This window comes from Macrobrachium rosenbergii, chromosome 28, assembly GCF_040412425.1.
Source record: "Macrobrachium rosenbergii isolate ZJJX-2024 chromosome 28, ASM4041242v1, whole genome shotgun sequence".
Taxonomy (NCBI): domain Eukaryota; kingdom Metazoa; phylum Arthropoda; class Malacostraca; order Decapoda; family Palaemonidae; genus Macrobrachium; species Macrobrachium rosenbergii.
In genome coordinates, this window is record NC_089768.1 from 8,627,501 (window position 1) to 8,648,442 (window position 20,942).

At 36.5% G+C, this 20,942-nt stretch overlaps 1 protein-coding gene across 5 annotated transcripts in view; it reads left to right on the forward strand.

Moving 5' to 3' along the window:
* The window catches only part of LOC136854007 (uncharacterized), a 49,337-nt gene that overhangs the window by 9,918 nt on the left and 18,477 nt on the right, over positions 1 to 20,942 (forward strand). For 3 of the 5 annotated variants that reach the window (XM_067129970.1, XM_067129966.1, XM_067129965.1), the window contains 8 exons: positions 326 to 455; positions 1,644 to 2,389; positions 6,587 to 6,716; positions 14,344 to 14,423; positions 18,230 to 18,346; positions 18,733 to 18,866; positions 19,163 to 19,298; positions 19,470 to 19,622. In XM_067129970.1, the coding sequence (XP_066986071.1) occupies positions 326 to 455; positions 1,644 to 2,389; positions 6,587 to 6,716; positions 14,344 to 14,423; positions 18,230 to 18,346; positions 18,733 to 18,866; positions 19,163 to 19,298; positions 19,470 to 19,622 (1,626 nt within the window). The remainder of the gene's footprint in view (positions 1 to 325; positions 456 to 1,643; positions 2,390 to 6,586; positions 6,717 to 14,343; positions 14,424 to 18,229; positions 18,347 to 18,732; positions 18,867 to 19,162; positions 19,299 to 19,469; positions 19,623 to 20,942) is intronic. The other 2 variants (XM_067129971.1, XM_067129967.1) reach the window with 1 other exon arrangement.

Sequence of the window (20,942 nt, forward strand, 5' to 3'; positions counted from 1 at the left end):
TTTCATTTAATTGTATGGATTCTTATCTTGTATTCATGAAACTGATACTGTAAATTTTTTATTCAAATACCTTTTATCATACCCCTTTTTGGTGTAGTAGAGTGTCCACTCTTTTCCCTGTACATATTTTGTGCAAAGGATCAACTTGCTCTTCACATTCACAAGGAAAGTGAATTACTGTAGTGTGAAATTGTATCAGGTCTTGCATTTGAAGACTGACAGAATAGCCATTTTTGTGTGTATGAAATATAAAAGTAATTTTAAAGGATTTTAATGATACAGTAGTTATCTTGTACCCTTTTGTTAAGTAACATATATTTTGCAGGTTGATGTTGCACATGAACAGTTTGTTGTTGTGTGGGCATTGCAGTCAGAAGATGAGCCTATGGTACTTGAAAAGTCTTTGGAGAATACTGAAACGAAAACATCCACCCTTAGTGAGCCTGCTGGCATTGGTAAGGTTACGCAATGTTTTCTAATATAAAAACTCAGCAGTTAATACCAACAAATTGTTGAAATCTCTTTCTGCTCATTGAGATGCTGAAAATATTGAGATAAATAAGTGCTGAATTCAACCTCAGCATTCAGTTTCTAGTTTACTGCCGGTTTGCTTTTACTATAATTTTGGAATTGATCTCTCCTGCTTTTCTGTGTTTTTACAAAATATAAACCCCTTACATACCTGAGCATTTTACCTATAAGAAGTAGGAAAATCGTTTACGTCCTAGGGATTAAAGATGCCATTTAGTAAGATATACCCCAGATGTCTTACCCTTCCCTCTTAGCCAGTACAAAGCTTTGGCTTGTTGTTGTTTACATTTTCTCTCCCTTTGGTTATCACAACATTTTTTTCGCTGTAGTGATGTAATGATATTCTAATGCAGTAATTTTGGGAGAATTTTTTCTTAAGACTAGTATAATACTCGGGGTTTTAGAAGGGCTAAGCTTCATGCCCAAAGCCTACCCCACTCATGAATACGTTGCCAGCACTCTGTTTAAGGATCTGCAACTTGGGGCGTGTAGAGTAAGGCTAAGGAGTTTTCATTAACAGAACTCTGTGAGGGTTGATCCAAATTGATGACAGTGGTTGTCAACTATATCTAGTCATCATTAGGCCCATGGGTACCTATCCAGGAAAATATAAGGAAAAAATTAATATTAACTGCTTGATAATGTTAAAAAGAGACCATGTACTTTTCATGAGGCTCAGTTCTCTACCAATAACAATAGTGGGGACCAACTCCTAATAAACCCCCATCCTACCTGAAGAGATGTCACCAATGTAATGGGAGTGGCCAAAGTGTAAGCTAACCTGCTTGTTGGGACCCAGACTGTTCCAGGGTTACAATCTTCCTGAATCTGATTGAAAATTGGACAGAATGCCAGGAGTTCTTTTCCATAAACCTGCCCATCCTCAAGGTCCCAATATGACAAATCATATCAGTATCTCTCAGATCATGCATTATCGAGAACATGAGGACCCCTGAAACGTGTAGTGCTGTGAACAAGAAGATTGCCTTTTTACACATGGGAATGTAGTGTCTAGGAAATTAACTGACCATGAATATGAGCTAAATTTTTATTTATAAGTTTGTGTGTATATTAGGACTCATTATGTAATTCATTGATGATTGTTTTTACAGGTACTATTTTAAGTTCTCCTGTTATGTCACTGGAAACTAGTACAGTAAGAAGTGAGTCTGTAGTTCAGCAAATATTTTCTTCTTCAATTGAACCTTCACTTGATGTAGGGATTGAGATTCCCACATCCAAAAACTTTGATGACAATCATGGTTCATGCAAAGACAGTTCGTCACATATCGGTATGCAGGAGCCAAGAACTACCTGTAGTACTTCTGTTGTTGAAGAAAAACTCCAGCAGAAAAACACTTCTGTGATCAATTGCCCAGATACCTCAATGCTTACTCTGCAAGTCGCTGAAGAAGGAAAATCCAGTACTCCTGCACCAGAACTTCAGCAGGATATCCTCTTAGAGACAGTCCCACATATCAGTTTGGAGGAAATTATTGAAAAATTCACTTGTGAAAGTAATCATGCATTACATGTATTAGAAAATGAAAAAACAGAAAGTGTTATCAGTGAAAAGAAAGAAGAACCTACTGAAACCATAAGAAAAGAATCTGTAACCCTTCAGGATAATTCTGTGTCATCACAAGGAATGTGTAATGTTATGATAGATGAAAGGCCTAATGTTGGTACCAAATCTAATGTGACCGTGAAATTAAAGACATCGGCAAATCCTGTGGAGGAATCTTTAGATGAAGAAAGCTTTTATGATATCCTGATGACATACAAATGTAAATTATGTTCTGAAGTTTTTATCGACAAAGCGCGGCTTATGAAGCATTATTGTGAAGTACATAAGTCAGTAAGTACAATGGCAGTGCTGTTTGTATGGTTTGATATTTAAGTATACCTGTGTTGAAAATATTGAATATTTGGATTCTAAACAAATACAACTCCAGTTGTTTTACATGTTTGCTTGTCTATCTTATGATGGAAAGTAGAGCACCTGAATGTAAGTTACATGTGGAGGCACCAGTTGAACCTACAATTATCTAGTTTCAAAATACATTCCCTGGATACTTCATACAGCACTTAGTTCGCACGCACGAGAAAACAACACTTACAACATTATCACCTTAATACCACTAACCCATAAAGAAAAAATTCTCAAACCACCAATTATCACCTCTGGTAACGACCGGTAAACAGCGCCACGTCCCCCTCCCCCACTCAGCTGATCATCAGTTGTTTTCTCGCGCTCGTCGAGAGAGGTTCTCTCGGCTTCGCTTCACTTTCAACTTTAGGATTTCCTTATTCCTGTTTTGTCACCTTCTTATTCCCAATATGGATTCCGAAGGACCTCGTCCCGCGTCCAAGTGTCCTATTTATTTCTCCTAAGAGACCCAGGAAGAGCATTTCCAAAAATGCCATTTCTTTCTTCCTGAGAGAAGTTATTTCTGGTGCTGGAGCACTGGGAGGTGTAGGGGGTCCTCCTCCCAGGGCCCACAGCATTAGATCTATAGCCACTAGTACGGCTTTTCTTAAGAATTGTTCTATCTTTAGGGTGCTGGAGGCCGCATCCTGGAGATCCAGTTCTGTCTTTTCTCTATTTTATTTTAAAGATATTTCATGCAGTTTAGATAGTTGTTCCTCTTTGGGACCTTTTGTTGCTGCGGGTCAGGTCATTAATTAATTAACTCATTATTTATTTTATATATTTATATGGTTAAATATATATTTTCAAAATTATTATATTTATATGTTCTGATTGATTAATAAGCAATTTATTAGGTTAAGACATTAACTTCATTATTGCAATTTCCCGCAGTATGTTTGGGTTAAGTTCTCGAGTCCCTGGCAGGGCGAGACTAACTTGACATGACTAGACTGTTCTCATATAAGAGCAAAGTGGATGTAGGGCTATGTTGCCTCCACACTCTTATCCTGAGACTCATATAAGAGCAAAAAAGTGGATGTAGGGCTATGTTGCCTCCACACTCTTATCCCTGAGACGATCAGACCTTCTGCATACCTGACCTCCATGAGTCGGCAGAACTCTTAGTCTAGGTGAGTACGCAGCTTCCTTCTATTCTTAACAAGTCAATGATAGAATAGTTGGATAGGTCACTAATCAACCTCTAGTACGATCGATCCCACCTCCAGTAAAATTTTGGGAATCGTGCTGTATGAAGTATCCAGGGAATGTATTTTGAAATGGAATTTTCATTCTAAAATTAATTTCAATATACTTACCTGGATACTTCATACATCCACCACCTCCCCACTCTCAATGTTGGGATTACTGATGATCAGCTGAGTGGGAGGGGGGCGTGGCGCTGTTTAATTCATTACCAGAGGTGATAATTGGTGGTTTGAGAATTTTTTCTTTATGGGTTAGTGGTATTAAGGTGATAATGTTGTAAGTGTTGTTTTCTCGTGGCGTCTTAACTAAGTGCTGTATGAAGTATCCAGGTAAGTATATTGAAATTAATTTTAGAATGAAAATTCCATTTCAGTTTACCATTTTTCTGTCAAAAAGTGTATTAAAACGTTTATATAATGAACCTTGGCATAATATAATTCACTACGTAGTAACCTGGTTAAGATAGTCTCGCAACAGATGTTATTTTACTGCACCAAACTATGGGTGTGATACTGGTTTTCTTTTGTATCAATGAATCTGTAATGTGTTGTTGCCTAGTTTTTATTTAATAATGAATATCATGCACATCTCTATAAGGTCTCAGTTCTTTTACTCATAGACCTTTAAAGGAAGCTGACTCATCCATATTAACATTTGTTTCTTCTAAGAATGAATTTTCAACTATAGTACTGCACTGTGCTGTAGTTCTTAGGTTACAGTGAATAACATTATTTAACAGGTTTTGACGTAGGAAAAACCTGTTTTTAGTAGCTGCTGTGAGTCCTCAAAGGAGTGACACTTTCATGGTCCCCCCAGGGTTCCATAAGACAGACCAACCAATTACTGTGCAGAGGTAGTATTATAGATGTTTCTTACTTGATCTTTAGACTCTAGTTGTTTTACATATATTACAAATCATAGTAGTAGTAGAACCCTCCACTTTACATTGACTAACAGACTTCCTCTCATTTGATGTTTTGTTTTTGCAATAACACTCAGAAATCTCTACAGAACCACAATATTTATGGAGGATCAGTAACAAGTCTTGAAATTTATAATCCTATAAAATGTTAACTTACTAGTTTCTCACTCATTATTATTTCCAATTTCTCACTTTTTCTCTAATGTAGCTTTATACTGATTTTTCTAGATTTAGAAAATCTCATTGGTACTTTAAAATAATCTTTAAACTGAATAATTTGCCTGGAAGTACATGCTAAGTTAAATCTTGACTCTGGGAGACTAGGTGATATCCTTGAATTGCAGAATGGAGTTTGTTAAGAAAAACCAATTATGTATCATAAGGGTAAGGAAAGGGTGAGGATGATCAGAAAGGTAAAATTTTCAGGTGTGTGCAGGGCCCTTTATCTCTTTTGCTTGTGGTTACTCCAATGTATGGTGAACTGACTTCTATTTCCTGTGTTAGGTATTTTAAGCCTTCAGATGGTAGCTAACAGAAAATAGAAGATGCTGTCCTGGAGCAAAAATTCAAAACATCAGTAAGAAAATATCTGTAGTATTGGAAGTTCCAATATATATTAAAAATGTGTATTGAAAATTGCCTTGAAAAAACAGAAACTTTTGTTTTCTTAATGTTTGTTTCCATTCAGTGTTGGTTGGGAAGGATGTGTATTGGTGCAGCCTCAGGTAGACCTTGTGCTCTTGATCATTTTGGTGGCAGAAAATATAATTTCAAGGAGCAACCAACCAACACCTGTAGGAATTAGCACTAGGTGTGCCAGTGCCATGCAGCTGATACCAATTATGGTAAACAAAGGAAAGATACTTTAGAAAAAGAGTGTAGGCTGTAACTAAAGGAGGAAAGAGGACATCCAGAAGGGTAGATAGGTAGGGAAAGTACAATAAAATGGGGCTTTTATTGAGTAACTGTTGCATATACCAAACAATTATTGATTATGCACACATCACTAAGAGCAGAGTTTGTGCTGGATAGGTAAGAACAAAGTTTGGGCTGAATAGGGGTTAATGAGAGATTTTGGAGTCTTACCCCTTTGGAGGGGGTCTCTCATTCTTTAGGCTAATTGGATCATGTGCTTTGGCAAATATTCTTCGGGTCATCCACTTTATACAGTCAGATGAAAGTTTTGATCTAAAAAACTTCAAACTCATTGTCTTCATTTTGTTTTTGACAGGTTTCCCCCTATGGGTAGATATGAAATTAATTCACTTCACTCGCTTCTCTCTTGTGAATTTCTGCCTGAATTCTCATCTGGTGTAGGCTTTCATCTGCAACTTTTTCCATGACACTGTCAAGCTATTTCCTTCCATATTTACTGCTTTTCTGACAAACTGTTCCTGATCCTTTCTCATCTCATGTTCAAACTCACATTCTTTAAGTCTGTTTGCCATTTTCAGGACACTACCACAACTCTCCTTTGAGCCTAACATGAAAACACAATCAGGACTCTTGTCTCATTTTCCATCTGCTGAACACCACATCTCTTTTGTGCCTGACATAAAAATGCAATTGGGGTTCAGGGGTATGATTAATTTATCTTATAAACTCTTATAATTTATCTTACAAACACTCTCTCTCTTTCAAGATTTTAATCTGAATATTGTTGCAGTATGCAGTAGGTACTTGAAATTCATCAGTTTGGAGAGTAAGTTCTTTTCTGCAGGTTTTGAACTTATGAGTCGTTTATTAAATGACCTGCCCTTAGATTTACGTACTAAATATATTTTCATTTCTGAAAGCAAATATTTCTCTCTAAAATCTCATCACCTCATCTCCACAAATGATAAGTTGTTGATGCTAAAACTCTTCAGAGTGACACATAAGAATGATTTTTATCCAAAAAGATAAATGTTTGTCTTTTAGAATGATAATTTTGATTATAAATTCAAGATGATAATATAAAGCTTTGCATCACTGAAGCTAGCTACTTATTTCAGAGGAAAGGTGTAAAAATATATGTCACTTCAGGGAACATTGGCTCTCTGTCGTCTTTACGTTCTGACTCCTACAGTAGTGATAAGCGAGAGATGTCCTCAGTCAGTTCACACAGCAGTTCACAAAAACTTAGTAAGTATGTTTTTTATTAATATTCACTTCATTTTATCTTGCATTATTTTTATTCATAATACTGTAGTAATAAGTCCAGCTGGTTAAAGGAAGAAGTCCTTTTTTTTCCTACTTTCAGTTTCAAAAGCTGTGTAAGTTCTCAGTATCCTTATAAAAGAGGTTCTGCCCTTCATTTTCTAAATTCCCCGTAGGGGGTTAGTGCCATCAGTGTACCTCGCATGGTGCATTGTAGGCATTACTTAAGGTTCTTTGCAGTATCTCTTTGGCCCCTAGCTTTAACCCCTTTCATTCTGGTTGTTGGGTCTCCATTCATAATCTCTGTCTTTCTTTTTGTTTTCCACCCTGCTTTCCACGCTCACCTAACAATTGATTTGCAGTGTAACTGTGAGGTTTTCTTACAGGGATAGTGCCGTCAGTGCACCTCATACGGTGCACTGTAAACATTACTTGAGGTTCTTTGCAGTGTCCCTTCTGCCCTTAGCTGCAACCCCTTTCATACCTATTACTGTATCTGTGTTCATAATCTTTCTTCCATCTTACTTTCCACCCTCCCCTAACAATATTGTTTTGTAGTGCAGCTGTGAGGTTTTCCTCCTGTTACACCTTTCAAACCTTTTTTACTGTCAGTTTCAGTGCTGAATGACCTCATAGGTCCCAGCGCTTGGCCTTTGGCCTAAATTCAACATTCTGTTCTATTCTAAACTGGATTTTTTAATGTTTGGGATAATTTCAAGTAAGTCTTATTGTTTTGTGGGAATTCATTTTTGGAATGTGTAGTTTTTCTTTAGTGTTACATGGCTCATAGTCATTGACTGGCTCCTTTTGAGGACACAGAGGTATCCGTATTTTTTCAAAACAATAGATTAAAGTTTGAAGTTTTGTGCATGAGTATTATAATATTCCCAAAAATTTATAAAAATATTATGTTGGATGAAAATTCAGAGTTTTTTTGGCATCTCTTGAAAATGTTGCAGATATGTGAAGCAGAGGTAGCAAAGATATGAGCTTTGCTACTCACTAGTTGTTTGCTGGTTTATCTACGATGCTTTTTATATGAATATGACCATTTTCAAACTTATGATAAATGACTGGTAATACAGTATTGATTCTGAAACAAATTGAGGACAATCAAGAGCATCATTCAACAAATCTGTAGGTATTGTGAGTGATAGTTTATATTTACCCTGAATTATGATGTGATATAGTGAATCCAAAATTTCAAGTTCTATCTTAATGTTGTCTCAGGTTATACAGGCAGCCATGAGACATGTTACTAATGGATGACAGCTTTGGCTTAGTAAATTTATGATGACAGAACTGTGCATCCATTGAGTGCTGAAAATACTAGCATAAATTACTTTTATAATTAAGGACAGGGACAGGTCTAGAGGCAGAGGAAGAATTTTCCAAGGCGACCACCTATGCTGCGGATCTTCATTTTTGGCCAGGAAGGTAGGGTGAGGAATCAGCAAAACCTCCTGATGGAAGGAAGTCGACGTGGTTGGGTTCCTAGAGAGTGCAGACAGCTCCAAATTCTAGCACCCGAAGCCAGGCTAACTAAAACAACGTTTTCCTCAACAAGGAAAGGTAGGGGCAGGATTGATTATCAATATCTGAGGCTAACTTCAACACGTCATTTAGAAACCAGGAAACCGTATGTGGACGGATTACTGGCCTCAGACGTGCACATGCTTTAGGGATGGAAGAAAAGTAAGGGTCTGTGAGGTCAATTTTGAAACCATACAAGAACACTTTTACGTGAGCCGACTTGACCGTAGTAACAGTACTAGCGGCTAAACCCTTCTCAAACAGTGATCTAAAAAGGAGATTGCTAAATTAATGGTCATCACTGTAGCCTCAGATTCTCTTAAAAAGAGTGCTAGTTTCTTAATTGCTGAGTCGTACTGACGAAGAGGAGGCCCGCTTATCTGATTCTAAGAACATGGTATTGACAGGATCAACGTTAGCATCCCTTTGAGTCCAAACTTCATAAAGTCCACAAAGCCAGGGCATTTTGGATTTTTGAGGAAGCTGACACAGTCTGAGTTTGTACTACTTGTGTTAGTTTCTGGACTGGGGGATTCGGATGTGGCGAAGTTTCAGTTCTAGTAGAAGAGGAAACCAGCTGCTCTTTGGCCAGTAGGGAGCCACTAGAGCTACTTGACCCTTGAACGTCCTCAGTTTGTGAGGACTTTCAACAACAAGTTCACTGGAGGGAACAGATAGATCACCTACCACCTGTTCCAATCCAATGACATTGCGTCCGTGAAAAGAGCTTGAGGGTCCAGGTTGGGAGCTACGTAATGAGGGAGCTTGTTGTTGAGCTTGGTTGCAACAAATCTACCTCCAGACCCAGAACTAGTTGGCAGATCCAATTGAACGAGCCCCTGTCTAGGGACCACCCGACTCGAGGAGTTGTCCTGGAGAGAGAATCTGCTATGACGTTCGGACCCTGCAAGATGGGTGGCAGATAGGTGCCACTTGTTCTTGCAGGCCAAGAAAAAAGTGCAATCATTACCTGGTTGATCCTGCTCGATTTGAACCTCCTGATTATGCAGTGGACTACCGTGGCGCTGTCCAGAACTAGTCTTATGTGAATCTTCTTGGGGAAGAAGCTTCTTCAAGGTAAGGAAGACCGCCATGGCCTCCAGAACATTTATATGGAACTGGCGGAACATGAGGACCAAGTCCCCTGTACTTCTTGGTGTTGAGAATATCCTCCCACCCCGCTAAGGAGGCGTCTGTGGGATAACCAACGCCGGAGGAGGAAATTGAAGGGGACTGACTTGGACAGGCTCTTGACAGTCGACCAAGGACGGAGTCGCTTCTTCAAGATGTTGATGCATTTGATATTTGATGATTATCATGGGTGTTTCTTTTGTTTCGAGGCGGCCATTTCCCTTCACGTCCACATCGTGTTGGGTATGGTCCTCCTCTTGTTTTGTATTGATATATTTTTACTTTATGGGTTGGTGTTAGCTTTGGTTTTCCTTTTTGGGGCGTTAGGCTATTGCCCCCCCCTTTTTTCCATAAAAAAGGGGGGGGGATGGTCGTTCATTCTTTCCGTTCACATGCCCTTCTAGGGTTTTGTGTTCGTTTTTTCCATGCGGCGCTTTCCTTAAGTTTTACCAGTCACTTATTTACAGGCGCTTTCAGATGTCCTAGACACTGCAGTCTTTTGTCTATTAGATGGGAGACTGGGAGTAGTACTATTTATGTGCTACTTGGGTCTGTAAGTTAACAGCAGGTAATGCTTCACATTTTGTGTGTCGGCCACACTATAAATAGCTGAGCAGAATTCCAAGATTGTTTTCCTCCTTAAACCTTGGAATAATATCTTCCAGATTAAGTGTACTGTATTATTTGTTTTCTTTCAGGTGTAGTCAGCCACTCTGGGGATATTTTTGAAGGTGTAATGTCCCTCATCAACAACTTCCCCTTCTAGTGATGATGCAAGGACCATCATTCTTGCCAGGTTTCCATCTCATAGCATTTGGAGACCAGTGTTTACATAAGTTTTATCATGTTCAAGGCAGCTCTTTGCGTGAGCAAAAGATGAGGCATGCCGTGAATGCTGCTGCTAAAGTTTATGGTTCACCTACATTGGAATCTTCAGCCTCCACTTTTTGACAGATGGTAGGAGCTTTTGTAGTGGTCAAGAAATGCCCCTCTAAAGATGAGATGATGGTCAAGTGCTGAGGTATAAATTATGCTCCTTGGACTGGTCCAGTTGCCAGTTGCTAAGCCAGATGATCCTGTTATTCCAGATAACTGCTATGTGTCTTGGTTGAAGGTTGCCTATTCTCTTCTCTGCAGGATTTGATGCAGCAGCTGATTATCTTGTTCTTCCACCAGTGGAGACTGGCACTACTGAGACTACAGCAATGAGATTATTTTTACAATGTAACCTTAATGTCAGAGGTATTTTAAGTACTGGAATCTGGAATTCCAGGTATATTTTGCTAATTTTCATTGTGGTAATATAACTCATAAATGGATGGATGCATATATTTTGGACTGGTAGTAGCATCAAGACAGCTTTTACTTTTATTGGAGGACTTACAGTATATTTCATTCTCTTCTTCCAGTCTCTCTTCTTGTCTCCTCGTGTATGGCATCTTTAGTGATGTAGAATTTTGGAGTTGCTAGCAGCTATGTATAACATACATGGAGAGTATCATCTCCTGAGCCAGTTCACTCTTAAACATCAAAAGTGCCTCATTTTACTCTGACATGGGATCGCCTCCTCTTTATTGATCTCTCACAGAAAACTGAGACTTGGATTCCTTACCTGTCTTAGTCCCCATGATCTTCCCATTGAATCCTGCAGGTCACAAAGCATTCTGGTGCATTAGCAGCTTGGAACTCTTTTCTAAGTTGTGAATCCTTAAATGTGTGATGGGTTCTTATTGAAACATCACATTTTAACCCTTTCCTGCCCAATTGACGGCATATTACGCAATAACCCCCTACCCCCTTCCTGTCTGACTGACGTAATTATACGTAAAATTTACCGACATTTTTAAATGCGTGTGGTAGGGGTAAATTTTTTTATTTTCGTACAGTTGGTGGTTTCCATAGGCTAAAGCATACCTTGGACCGTGTAACTTAGGTATCGATACGCCAGGCAAGCAGTCCCTATACTGCGCATGATTCCTGGCATAGTAAATTTCCCACAATGAAATCAGCTGATCCTACCCGTTTCTCTCTCGTATCTTACATTTTTTTATAAAATGTAGGATTACATTATTGGAAACACTCTGTTTGGTATCCTCTATTTTCTATAAATTTTTAGTTCCTCTACTGTGCATGCGCAAATCCATGGCGTAGTAAAATTCTCACAATGACATCAGCTGATCGCACCCACGCAGGCCTGGCAGGCCACACTTCTGTCAGAGACCATGCGTCTGAGGCTGGGTAAACACGTGTGGCTGTTTACATAAAGCGGCGTCAATCGAGAACAGTTTCCAACATGCTTTCGCAAAGTTTTTGCGGTAAAACTAGCGGAAATTTGTTAGTGCATCACATAGAGACGTCTGGATTTTAGGCAGGGCTCTGAATCTCATTTTTTCATTTTCATATATATCGATATTTAGAGAATTTTGTTGGCTTTCTCATAAAAAAATAATTAATTCACCCAACTGTTATAGCTTTTGAGCTACTTAACGATAATGTTGACAACGGTAACATTTTTTTTTCGTTTCGAACAGCTTATAACGTCAAAATGAAACTGTTGCTCTTACCAAAGCCATTTTTCTTGACTCTCACTTTATTCCTCAACCTTTCCTCTACATTTTTTATATTTACAAAGTGATTTCTATGAAAAAATCCGAGGTAGAGCTCTTCAAAAAAAAATGTCTAGCGATAATTCTCACCGTATGCCTGGCGTTCTGTTTTCTTACCCACTTTTCTATCAATTTTTCACCAACTGGGCTGATTTGTTTTTCATTATTTTATATGTCGATATTTAGAGAATTTTCTTGGCTTTCTCATAAAAATTAATTCATTCGCCTAACTGTTATAGTTTTTGAGCTACTAACAATAATGTTGACAACGGTAACTTTTTTTTTTTCGTTTGATCAATTTATAACGTCAAAATGAAACTGTTGCCGTTACCAAAGCCATTTTTCTTGACTTTCCTTTATTCTTCAACTTTTCCTCTACTTTTCGTATATTTACAAAGTAATTTCTATGAAAAATAACCGAGATAGGGCTCTTCAAAAAAAATTTTTCTAGCGATAATTCTCACCATAGGCCGGGCAGAGCGCTCTGTTTCTCACCCTCTTTTCTATCAATTTTTTCACCAACTGGACTTATTCGTTTTCCATTTTTATATGTCAATATTTAGGGAATTTTATTGGCTTTCTCATAAAAATTATTCATTCGCCTAACTGTTATAGCTTTTGAGCTACGAACGATAATGTTGACAACGGTAACATTTTTTCGTTTCAATCAAATTATAACGTCAAAATGAAACTGTTGCCGGTACAAAGCCATTTTTCTTGACTCTCACTTTATTCTACATCTTTTCCTCTCTACATTTTCGTATATTTACAAAGTAATTTCTATGAAAAATAACCGAGATAGGGCTCTTCAAAAAAACTTTTTCTAGCGATAATTCTCACCATAGGCCGGGCAAAATCGCTCTGTTTCTTACCCTTTTCTATAAATTGTTTCACCAACTGGACTTATCCGTTTTTCATTGTTTTATATATCAATATTTAGAGAATTTTGTTGGCTTTCTCATAAAAATAATCCATTCGCCTAACTGTTATAGCTTTTGAGCTACGAACGATAATGTTGACTACGGTAACATTTTTTTCGTTTCAATCAATTTATAACGTCAAAATGAAACTGTTGCCGGTACCAAAGCCATTTTTTCTTGACTCTCACTTTATTCTACATCTTTTTCTCTACATTTTCGTATATTTACAAAGTAATCTCTATGAAAAATAACCGAGATAGGGCTCTTCAAAAAAACTTTTCTAGCGATAATTCTCACCATACGCCGGGCAAATCGCTCTGTTTCTTACCCTCTTTTCTATCAATTTTTCACCAACTGGACTTATTCGTTTTTCATTGTTTTATATATCAATATTTAGAGAATTTTCTTGGCTTTCTCATAAAAAAATAATCCATTCGCCTAACTGTTATAGCTTTTGAGCTACGAACGATAATGTTGACAACGGTAACATTTTTTTTTCGTTTCAATCAATTTATAATGTCAAAATGAAACTGTTGCCGTTACCAAAGCCATTTTTCTTGACTCTCACGTTATTCTTCAACTTTTCCTCTACATTTTTGTATATTTACAAAGTAATTTCTATGAAAAATAACCAAGATAGGGCTCTTCAAAAAAATCTTTTTTCTAGCGATAATTCTCACCATACGCCGGGCAGAGCGCTCTGTTTCTTGCCCTTTTTCTATCAATTTTTCACCAGCTGGACTTATTCGTTTTCCATTCTTTTATATGTCGATATTTAGAGAATTTTATTGGCTTTCTCATAAAAAAATAATTAATTCGCCTGACATTCATATTTTTTTAAGGAGTGAACGAAAATATGAAAATAAGTAAAGATTTTTTTCTTTTTTCGTGAAATAATTCACATTTTTTTGTATTTAGAGGGCTGGGACTCTTATTCTGACTATTCCACCATAAAATATAAACATTTAGAAAAAAAGGACAGCAAAATGAACGTTGTTGGCATAAAATTTCTATTTTTGCTGAATTTTCGAAATAATTATTTTTTCGCACTGTCGAGCGCTCCCAGACACATCGGGGCTCATGTGCCCTCAGTGATGTGATAACTATGCAGATATGAAAGGGTTAATAAAACTAAATTGAATTTTTCAATATGAACCTATCATTCATGTAACAAGTCTCCTCCTAGCCGTATTGACCTGACAGCTAACATTCCAGACTATGCAAAAAGTGAGGTAGTTGCCTTTTGTGAACCTGAGGATTCAGGTGGCATATGAACAGTACTGCTGCTGCTCTTTTGTCTTTCTAGACAAAGTCGAATGTCTGAGAGTTAAGAAGACAGGTGGAGCTTGTGTATGAGTGATGAGTTGCAACTAGAAAAAAAATTTTGTTTGTAAAAATCCAATTCTTTTTATTTTTTTTCAGAAGACCTGAACTTAATGTCATGCAGGCATTGTTTCCGTACATTTTTGGGCATGAAAGAATTACAACTGCACATATCACATGTAAGTATATAAAACATTTTCTTATTTCTACTATGATAATCTAGGTTTTTTACTAATTTCTACTGATACTATGTGCACTTTGTAATTTTAATTTATTGTGGTAAAATATGTCTCATGTCATTTAATTTTGTTGTCAGCATTATACTGTACTTGGTAATGACATTTTATATTGTATGCATATTTTTTGTAACTCACACAAACCTCTGTGTCACACGTGCCTGTCTAACCATAGGTCAGGCGTGATGCATTATAGCAAATTTATCTTGTAGAGGTGTAATTCTTTCAGCTACAGGTAAAGATAGCATTATGATAGCATTATACACTATAATGCCACCAGTTGGGTTGTTTTGATGCAGTGATGTTATGATTGTTTTATAGTTTTCTGTAAAAGAAAACTATGAGATGGCTTTGTCTGTCTGTCTGCACTGTTTCTGTCTGCCCTCAGATCTTAAAAACTACTGAGGCTAGAGGGCTGCAAATTGGTATGTTGATCATCCACCCTCCAATCATCAAACATACCAAATTGCAGCCCTCTAGCCTCAGTAGTTTTAATTTTATTTAAGGTTAAGGTTATTCGTGGATCGTGTGCCAGCCGCTGGTGCATCTTCACTTGACAGCATCTGAGGAGCAACTGAGCGCTGCCCGGTCGTGGCTGAGAGTTTTGTACTGCAGCACATCAAGAGTTTCATACAGCATTATATGCTGTACAGAAAACTTGATTTTGCTGACAGAAACTTCAGTGCAGTTTTACTTTTTTTTTTTTTTTTTTTTTATAAAACTAAAGGGGAAAAATAAATTCAACTTACATCTATTCATGCATCATAACGCTGGTCAATAAATGTTAAAACATAAAACCAGATCAATGAAAAGTGTCAAATCACCTAGAAACAAATGTTGAAATAGGCTATATAAAATATGTATGTACATTAATCAGATGTAGAGTATAAAATAATTTACAAGCAATTTTTTTTTGCATGGCATTTAGCTGTATATACTGTACAGTTGTATGTTTGTACAGTTCTGGTGTTTAGTCGTCAGCCATAAAAATATAAAAATCAGTAGAAAAATGCCAATCACATAAAAATGTGTTAAAATATACAAAATAATATGCAGTACTTGTACAAGAATATATAATGTTGTAATACATGATGTTCTAGTTTCAGTGTTTGACTTTGTGGCAGCATTAATTCTTGGTCACGAATTCAAATGTGTGCTTATATATGTTATGTACAGTATCTGATTAGCATTGAATTTGTGTCTTGAACAATTAATGCCATGGCTTTGAAGAAAGTTGCTGGTGGTGGTGCTAATAAGCTTATTGCTGTTTTGTTGGAAAATAGGGTGTCTGATAAACCTCACAAAAATGGCTCATGATGTCTTCAGGTAGCAGCAGTACTGCACTGTATAAAGTGCTACATACATGTAGTTTTCTTTTATTTTTTATTTTACATTCTTTATAATTATAGTTACAGTAGTATGCATAAATTTACTTTATTAAAAACACAGTAAAATAAAGTTGTGACAAAGGACCCACGGGCTGGAGTCAGTGCCAGATGGTTTTCCCGTTATCTTCTCAGGGTTATCCTGTTCCTATTTGCCTATATTGTAAGTGGTGCAAGAACTCTGGTGAAAACTTGTGGTGTGGTTTCCAGTTCAAAACAAGAGACTGAATAAAGTCACCTTCGCTACCCATATACTTCTGAGAAACTTCCTGGAATTTTGGTGAAAAGGATCTTAAAAATATGCGTCTTTTCAGGACAGTCAACACTAGGAAGTCTGCTTATTTGGCTGGGTTGATGAGACATGTATGGTCTCTGTCCAACAAGGAGTATGCATGAAGAATTGATTTCAGAAGATTAAAATAAAGATGAGGCTCTGACCTCTTGGTCTGCTCCTTTTATCAATGGTCATACCTCTTTGTATAGCATTTGAAGATCTTTGTATGAATAACGTTTTGTTCCCAATATCTCCCTCAACCTCCTGTGTTGCAGGAGATGAGATGCTACTGGAGGAGTTTTGAGGTCATAGGGAAGAGGCCTCATCCCCTTTTCTTAAAAGTATATATTACATGAATTTTCGTGTATTTTTTTTTTTTCAACACAAACCAGCTACATGTATACAATGTTACACCAAGAATTTATTTGTAAATATTTTGTAATACTTACCTTTACTACTCTATATCATTATGCTTGAAGTTCTGAATTTTAATGGATAGGTAAAGGAGCTTTTTAAAAATTTACTTGAGTTCATTTGAATAATATTTTTTGATAGCGTAGTCACTTGTTTCGTCCTCAAGGAGTTACCTTCCATGGTCTACCAGAGCTCCATGGTGCTCTGGTAGACCATGGAAGGTAAATCCTTGAGGACTCAACAGCGACTACCAAAAATAGGTTTTTCCTACGTCAAAACCTGTTTATTAAAAAGATATAAGGTATATCAAGTCTGAAGATTTGATGATAGTCTTTATGAAAGTTTTCAGATTTAAGTTGATTATTAATGAAAAAAGTTATTGATCTCTTCATGCTAACAGACCATACAGTATTTGAACATAAACGCATTATGGCATTGTGAACCCAGGGTACTGATATTAGTCCATTGGGTGATCGAAAACACTATTTTCTTGGAACAATTTCATGCTCATCCTGTTTTTTCAGTGGAGTAGGAAGGGATGGTAGCAGAACTTCTGGTATCAAGCATTTTAGAGTCTCTTGAAGAATACCACTGGGTATAGCCTCATGTAGTTCTGTACACTTCCCACCTCCACTACAGCAATGGCTGGATGGACTACAGTGGCAGTGGATATAGCATAAGTGGCAATGGATGTAATATAAATTGTTCTGGGTTGCACTAGACTGTCATCTGAAGAGGGAGCTTCCTGCTAATGAAAAAATTACCTCTGCTGCAGAAGTCTTAAGAGGGTGTCTTTTAACTCCTTCTGAGTTACAAGTTTCACTGGTCCACCAACCACTTGGCAACTAGAGCAGGTAAGCTTGGGGAAACAAAGCTGACCCTGGCAACTTCTACAAACTTGACATATTTACAAGACTAATCAGACAAACCACCGCACCTGCACAGACATTTTGCTTTGTCTGGCAAATGACGACAAAATTAATAACATGCAAAAATATATATATGATACAAAAGTATATCTAATACAATAATAATAGAAAATATTGTTAGCAAAGATAACAGATACATTGTACAGAATACAAAAATGAAGTTAATAAATCTGGGTATTTCACCTGAGTGACTGTCACAAACACAAGCAAAGTAAGGCATTTAACTATTGGAGATTCAGGGCTTTGTATATGCATTAACAAGGCTACTGGCTGAATGAAATTTTCTTTTATGGCTTTATTTGTCCATGGACTAAAGTGTCTGGGATTTCATTGGCAACAAAATGGCATAATTATGAGTAATGGGTTTGTCATAAAACAAAAAATTTCTACATCTCTACTTTAGTAATGCAGATGAAGATATCTTATTCCATATTTTTATGACCTATTTGCTGGTTCCATTACTGTATGCTTATTGTGTATGTATATCACAAAGACTGTAAATACCCATTATAAAGTCTGTAATCTAATGTATTATAGTTGTTATGGCTGGAATAACTCCATTTCTAAATGTTAAATATAATATTTCTGAATGTTAAATATAATACCCAAGTAAATCCTGTCTGGGTTCAGTCCCATGTATGAACATTCAACGGTTAGGGTACCAACGGTTTTATATTTATACAGTATACTGTATTATTTCTGTGGAAGCCTTTGGCATAATTGGCTTAAACTTTTTGTTACTTTTAGGAGCATCCAGCTGAAGTGAGGAAAGAGAACAGAAAAAAGAAAAGGAAAATTGTCCTTAGTCTTCCTACCCAACCTGGGTTGCTCTTTGGTCACCGAGAATCTCGGGTATTAGCACAGGTACAGTACTGTAATTATCAATGGGAGATGTTTCAACACCTTATAACTCAGATAAATCTTGTACAAATATGTTTTGAGTTTTTGTGCTTTTTTTTTTTTTTTTTTTTTGATCAGTGGTAGGCAAATGTTGAAAATTATAATGTTCAGATGCTGTGTTTATTTTTTCATATACTAAACTCAGATTAAATAGGCTGCATTACCCTTATATTCTTAAGCTGGTTTTTTTCTGATTAGTTTTTGAAGTATGAAAGCTATCCACTTTTGGAAATTAACATTTGTCTTATTCACAAATAGTCGGTTAGCTTTAAATTGAAGTTATGTGCTAATTTATTTGATTTTAAGCCATGTCTCTCCATATTTGCATTGAGTAGACTATCTTATTTTAGGAGGATACTGAAGATGAAAAAAATGAGAATCAGAAACGTCGCATAAAAGCACCTAAGAATCTAGATGAACAATACTGGCTTCAAAAACAGAGACCAAAACCAGTACTTGCAAGTAATAAGGAAAAGGTCATCAAGTAAGTTTCATTCAACATTATTTTTTATTTTCAAAATGCTATGTTGAATAGTTGGTATTGAGTTTCTTTCCATGTCAAAACTGAGGAAATTTGGATCCTTGGTTAAAATTATTTTCTAACAACTTTTCACTCTTAGGGTCCAAAGTTTTTCCATCTAAATTTTTTTTAATGATGCTATTTCTTTTGAATGTAATCCTTGAATTTTGGCATGATTATCAGTAATCCATAAAGAATAGTCCTTAATGCTTTTGCCTAAAGAATGTTCTAGACATTTACAGTGTTTATCACTTAAACAGGTGTTCAGTTGACCACTGTAGATTTCGATTCACTTCTGAGGAAAATGTGAAGATACATGAAAAATGCCATGATGAATCTGAGAAAGGTGAAGAGAAGCTGTATTGCTGTTGTGAATGCCCAGGAAGGTTTTTGAAGGTTAGTATAATTCATGACTTCATTTCAGGGTAGTGTGAGACTGGATATGAATTTTAAGTATCGCATTCTTTTGAAATGCAGATTTTCCATAAAAAGAGAGAGATTGGCTCTAGCTGTTTATTGGACTATTTCATATGTGTTGTGAATTATTGCTTTGTTTTTTCATTGCAGTGGGGAATGTGCCAGATGCATCTGTGGAAAGCACATAGCATAGATGTTGATCTTCTTACTTGTGGAATATGTCTTACCTACAAAACTGATGCTGAACAAAAGCTTATTGTTCACCAGAAAATTCATTCAGATGTTCGTGAATATGTTTGTAAAGTAAGTACCACATGCCCTATAGTAAAGCTTATTATTATGTTATTCTCCTTACATTTTAATACATTTTTATCTATTAATTTATTATTTCATATAAGTAACTTACCAAGTAATTATATAGCTATACAGTAAACCCCCGTATTCGTGGGGGATGCGTACCACACCCCCCCGCGAATAGCTAAAATCCATGAATACTTAGAACCCTTCTAAAAACACTTAGAACTGCCTATTTTGATAGTTCACACACACACAAAAAACTAAAAATGCTTATACAGGTATTATCCTGCTGATAATGAGGTTAGGTTCCAAAAAACCCATCGTTTGTTGGAAAAAACGTATCTCGAATATAGCCTAGCCTGCATTAGGGTATTCAGTACCATGTATACATATATGGTAGTCTAGCCTACACTATAAAGTATACTCTGTACATACGCGATATACAGTGAACCCCCCGTATTCGCGGGGGATGCATTCCAGACCCCCGCGAATAGGTCAAATCCGCGAATGCTTACAACGCCCCTTTAAAAACGCTTATACCTGTCCACCATGAAGGGTCAAACACCAAAGTATGCCTAAAAATACTAGCCTACATCAAATATACATTAAACTATTACCTTATTACTGTATTAATCTTTGAAATGATACTATTAATATAATTTCCAAGCCATCTTAAACATTTTATCATTACATTTATACGTACGTACTGTATGGCTTACAGCTGTAGGTGAAAATAATCCAGTCTCCCCTACGTATTCAGCCCCACGCACATTTTCTTTCATACAGTTATAAGCCGTCCCGTTTTCTTTTCGGGGGGAACCGTTGGTATTTACGTATACAGTATGTAATTCACAAAAAGAGAGAGAGACAAAAACTAAAAAAACGTATGCACATTTCAAAAAATTTAATACTACGTATATTTGTACCTGTCTACCATGAAAGGTCAAACACCAAAGTACTGTATACCTAAAAATACCAGCCTACATCAAATATACATTAAACTGTTACCTTATTACTGTATTAATCTTTGAAATGATACTATTAATATAATTTCCAAGCCATCTTAAACATTTTATCGTTACATTTATACGTACGTACTGTATGGCTTACAGCTGTAGGTGAAAATAATCCAGTCCCCCCGACGTATTCAGCCACGCACATTTTCTTTGATACAGTTACAAGCCGTCCTATTTTCTTTTCGGGGGAAACATTGGTATTTACGTATACTTAATTCACAAAAAGAGAGACAAAAAATAAAAAAAATTTATGCACATTTTAAAAAATTTAATACTACTTATATATTATGATTACTACATACGTAAATCA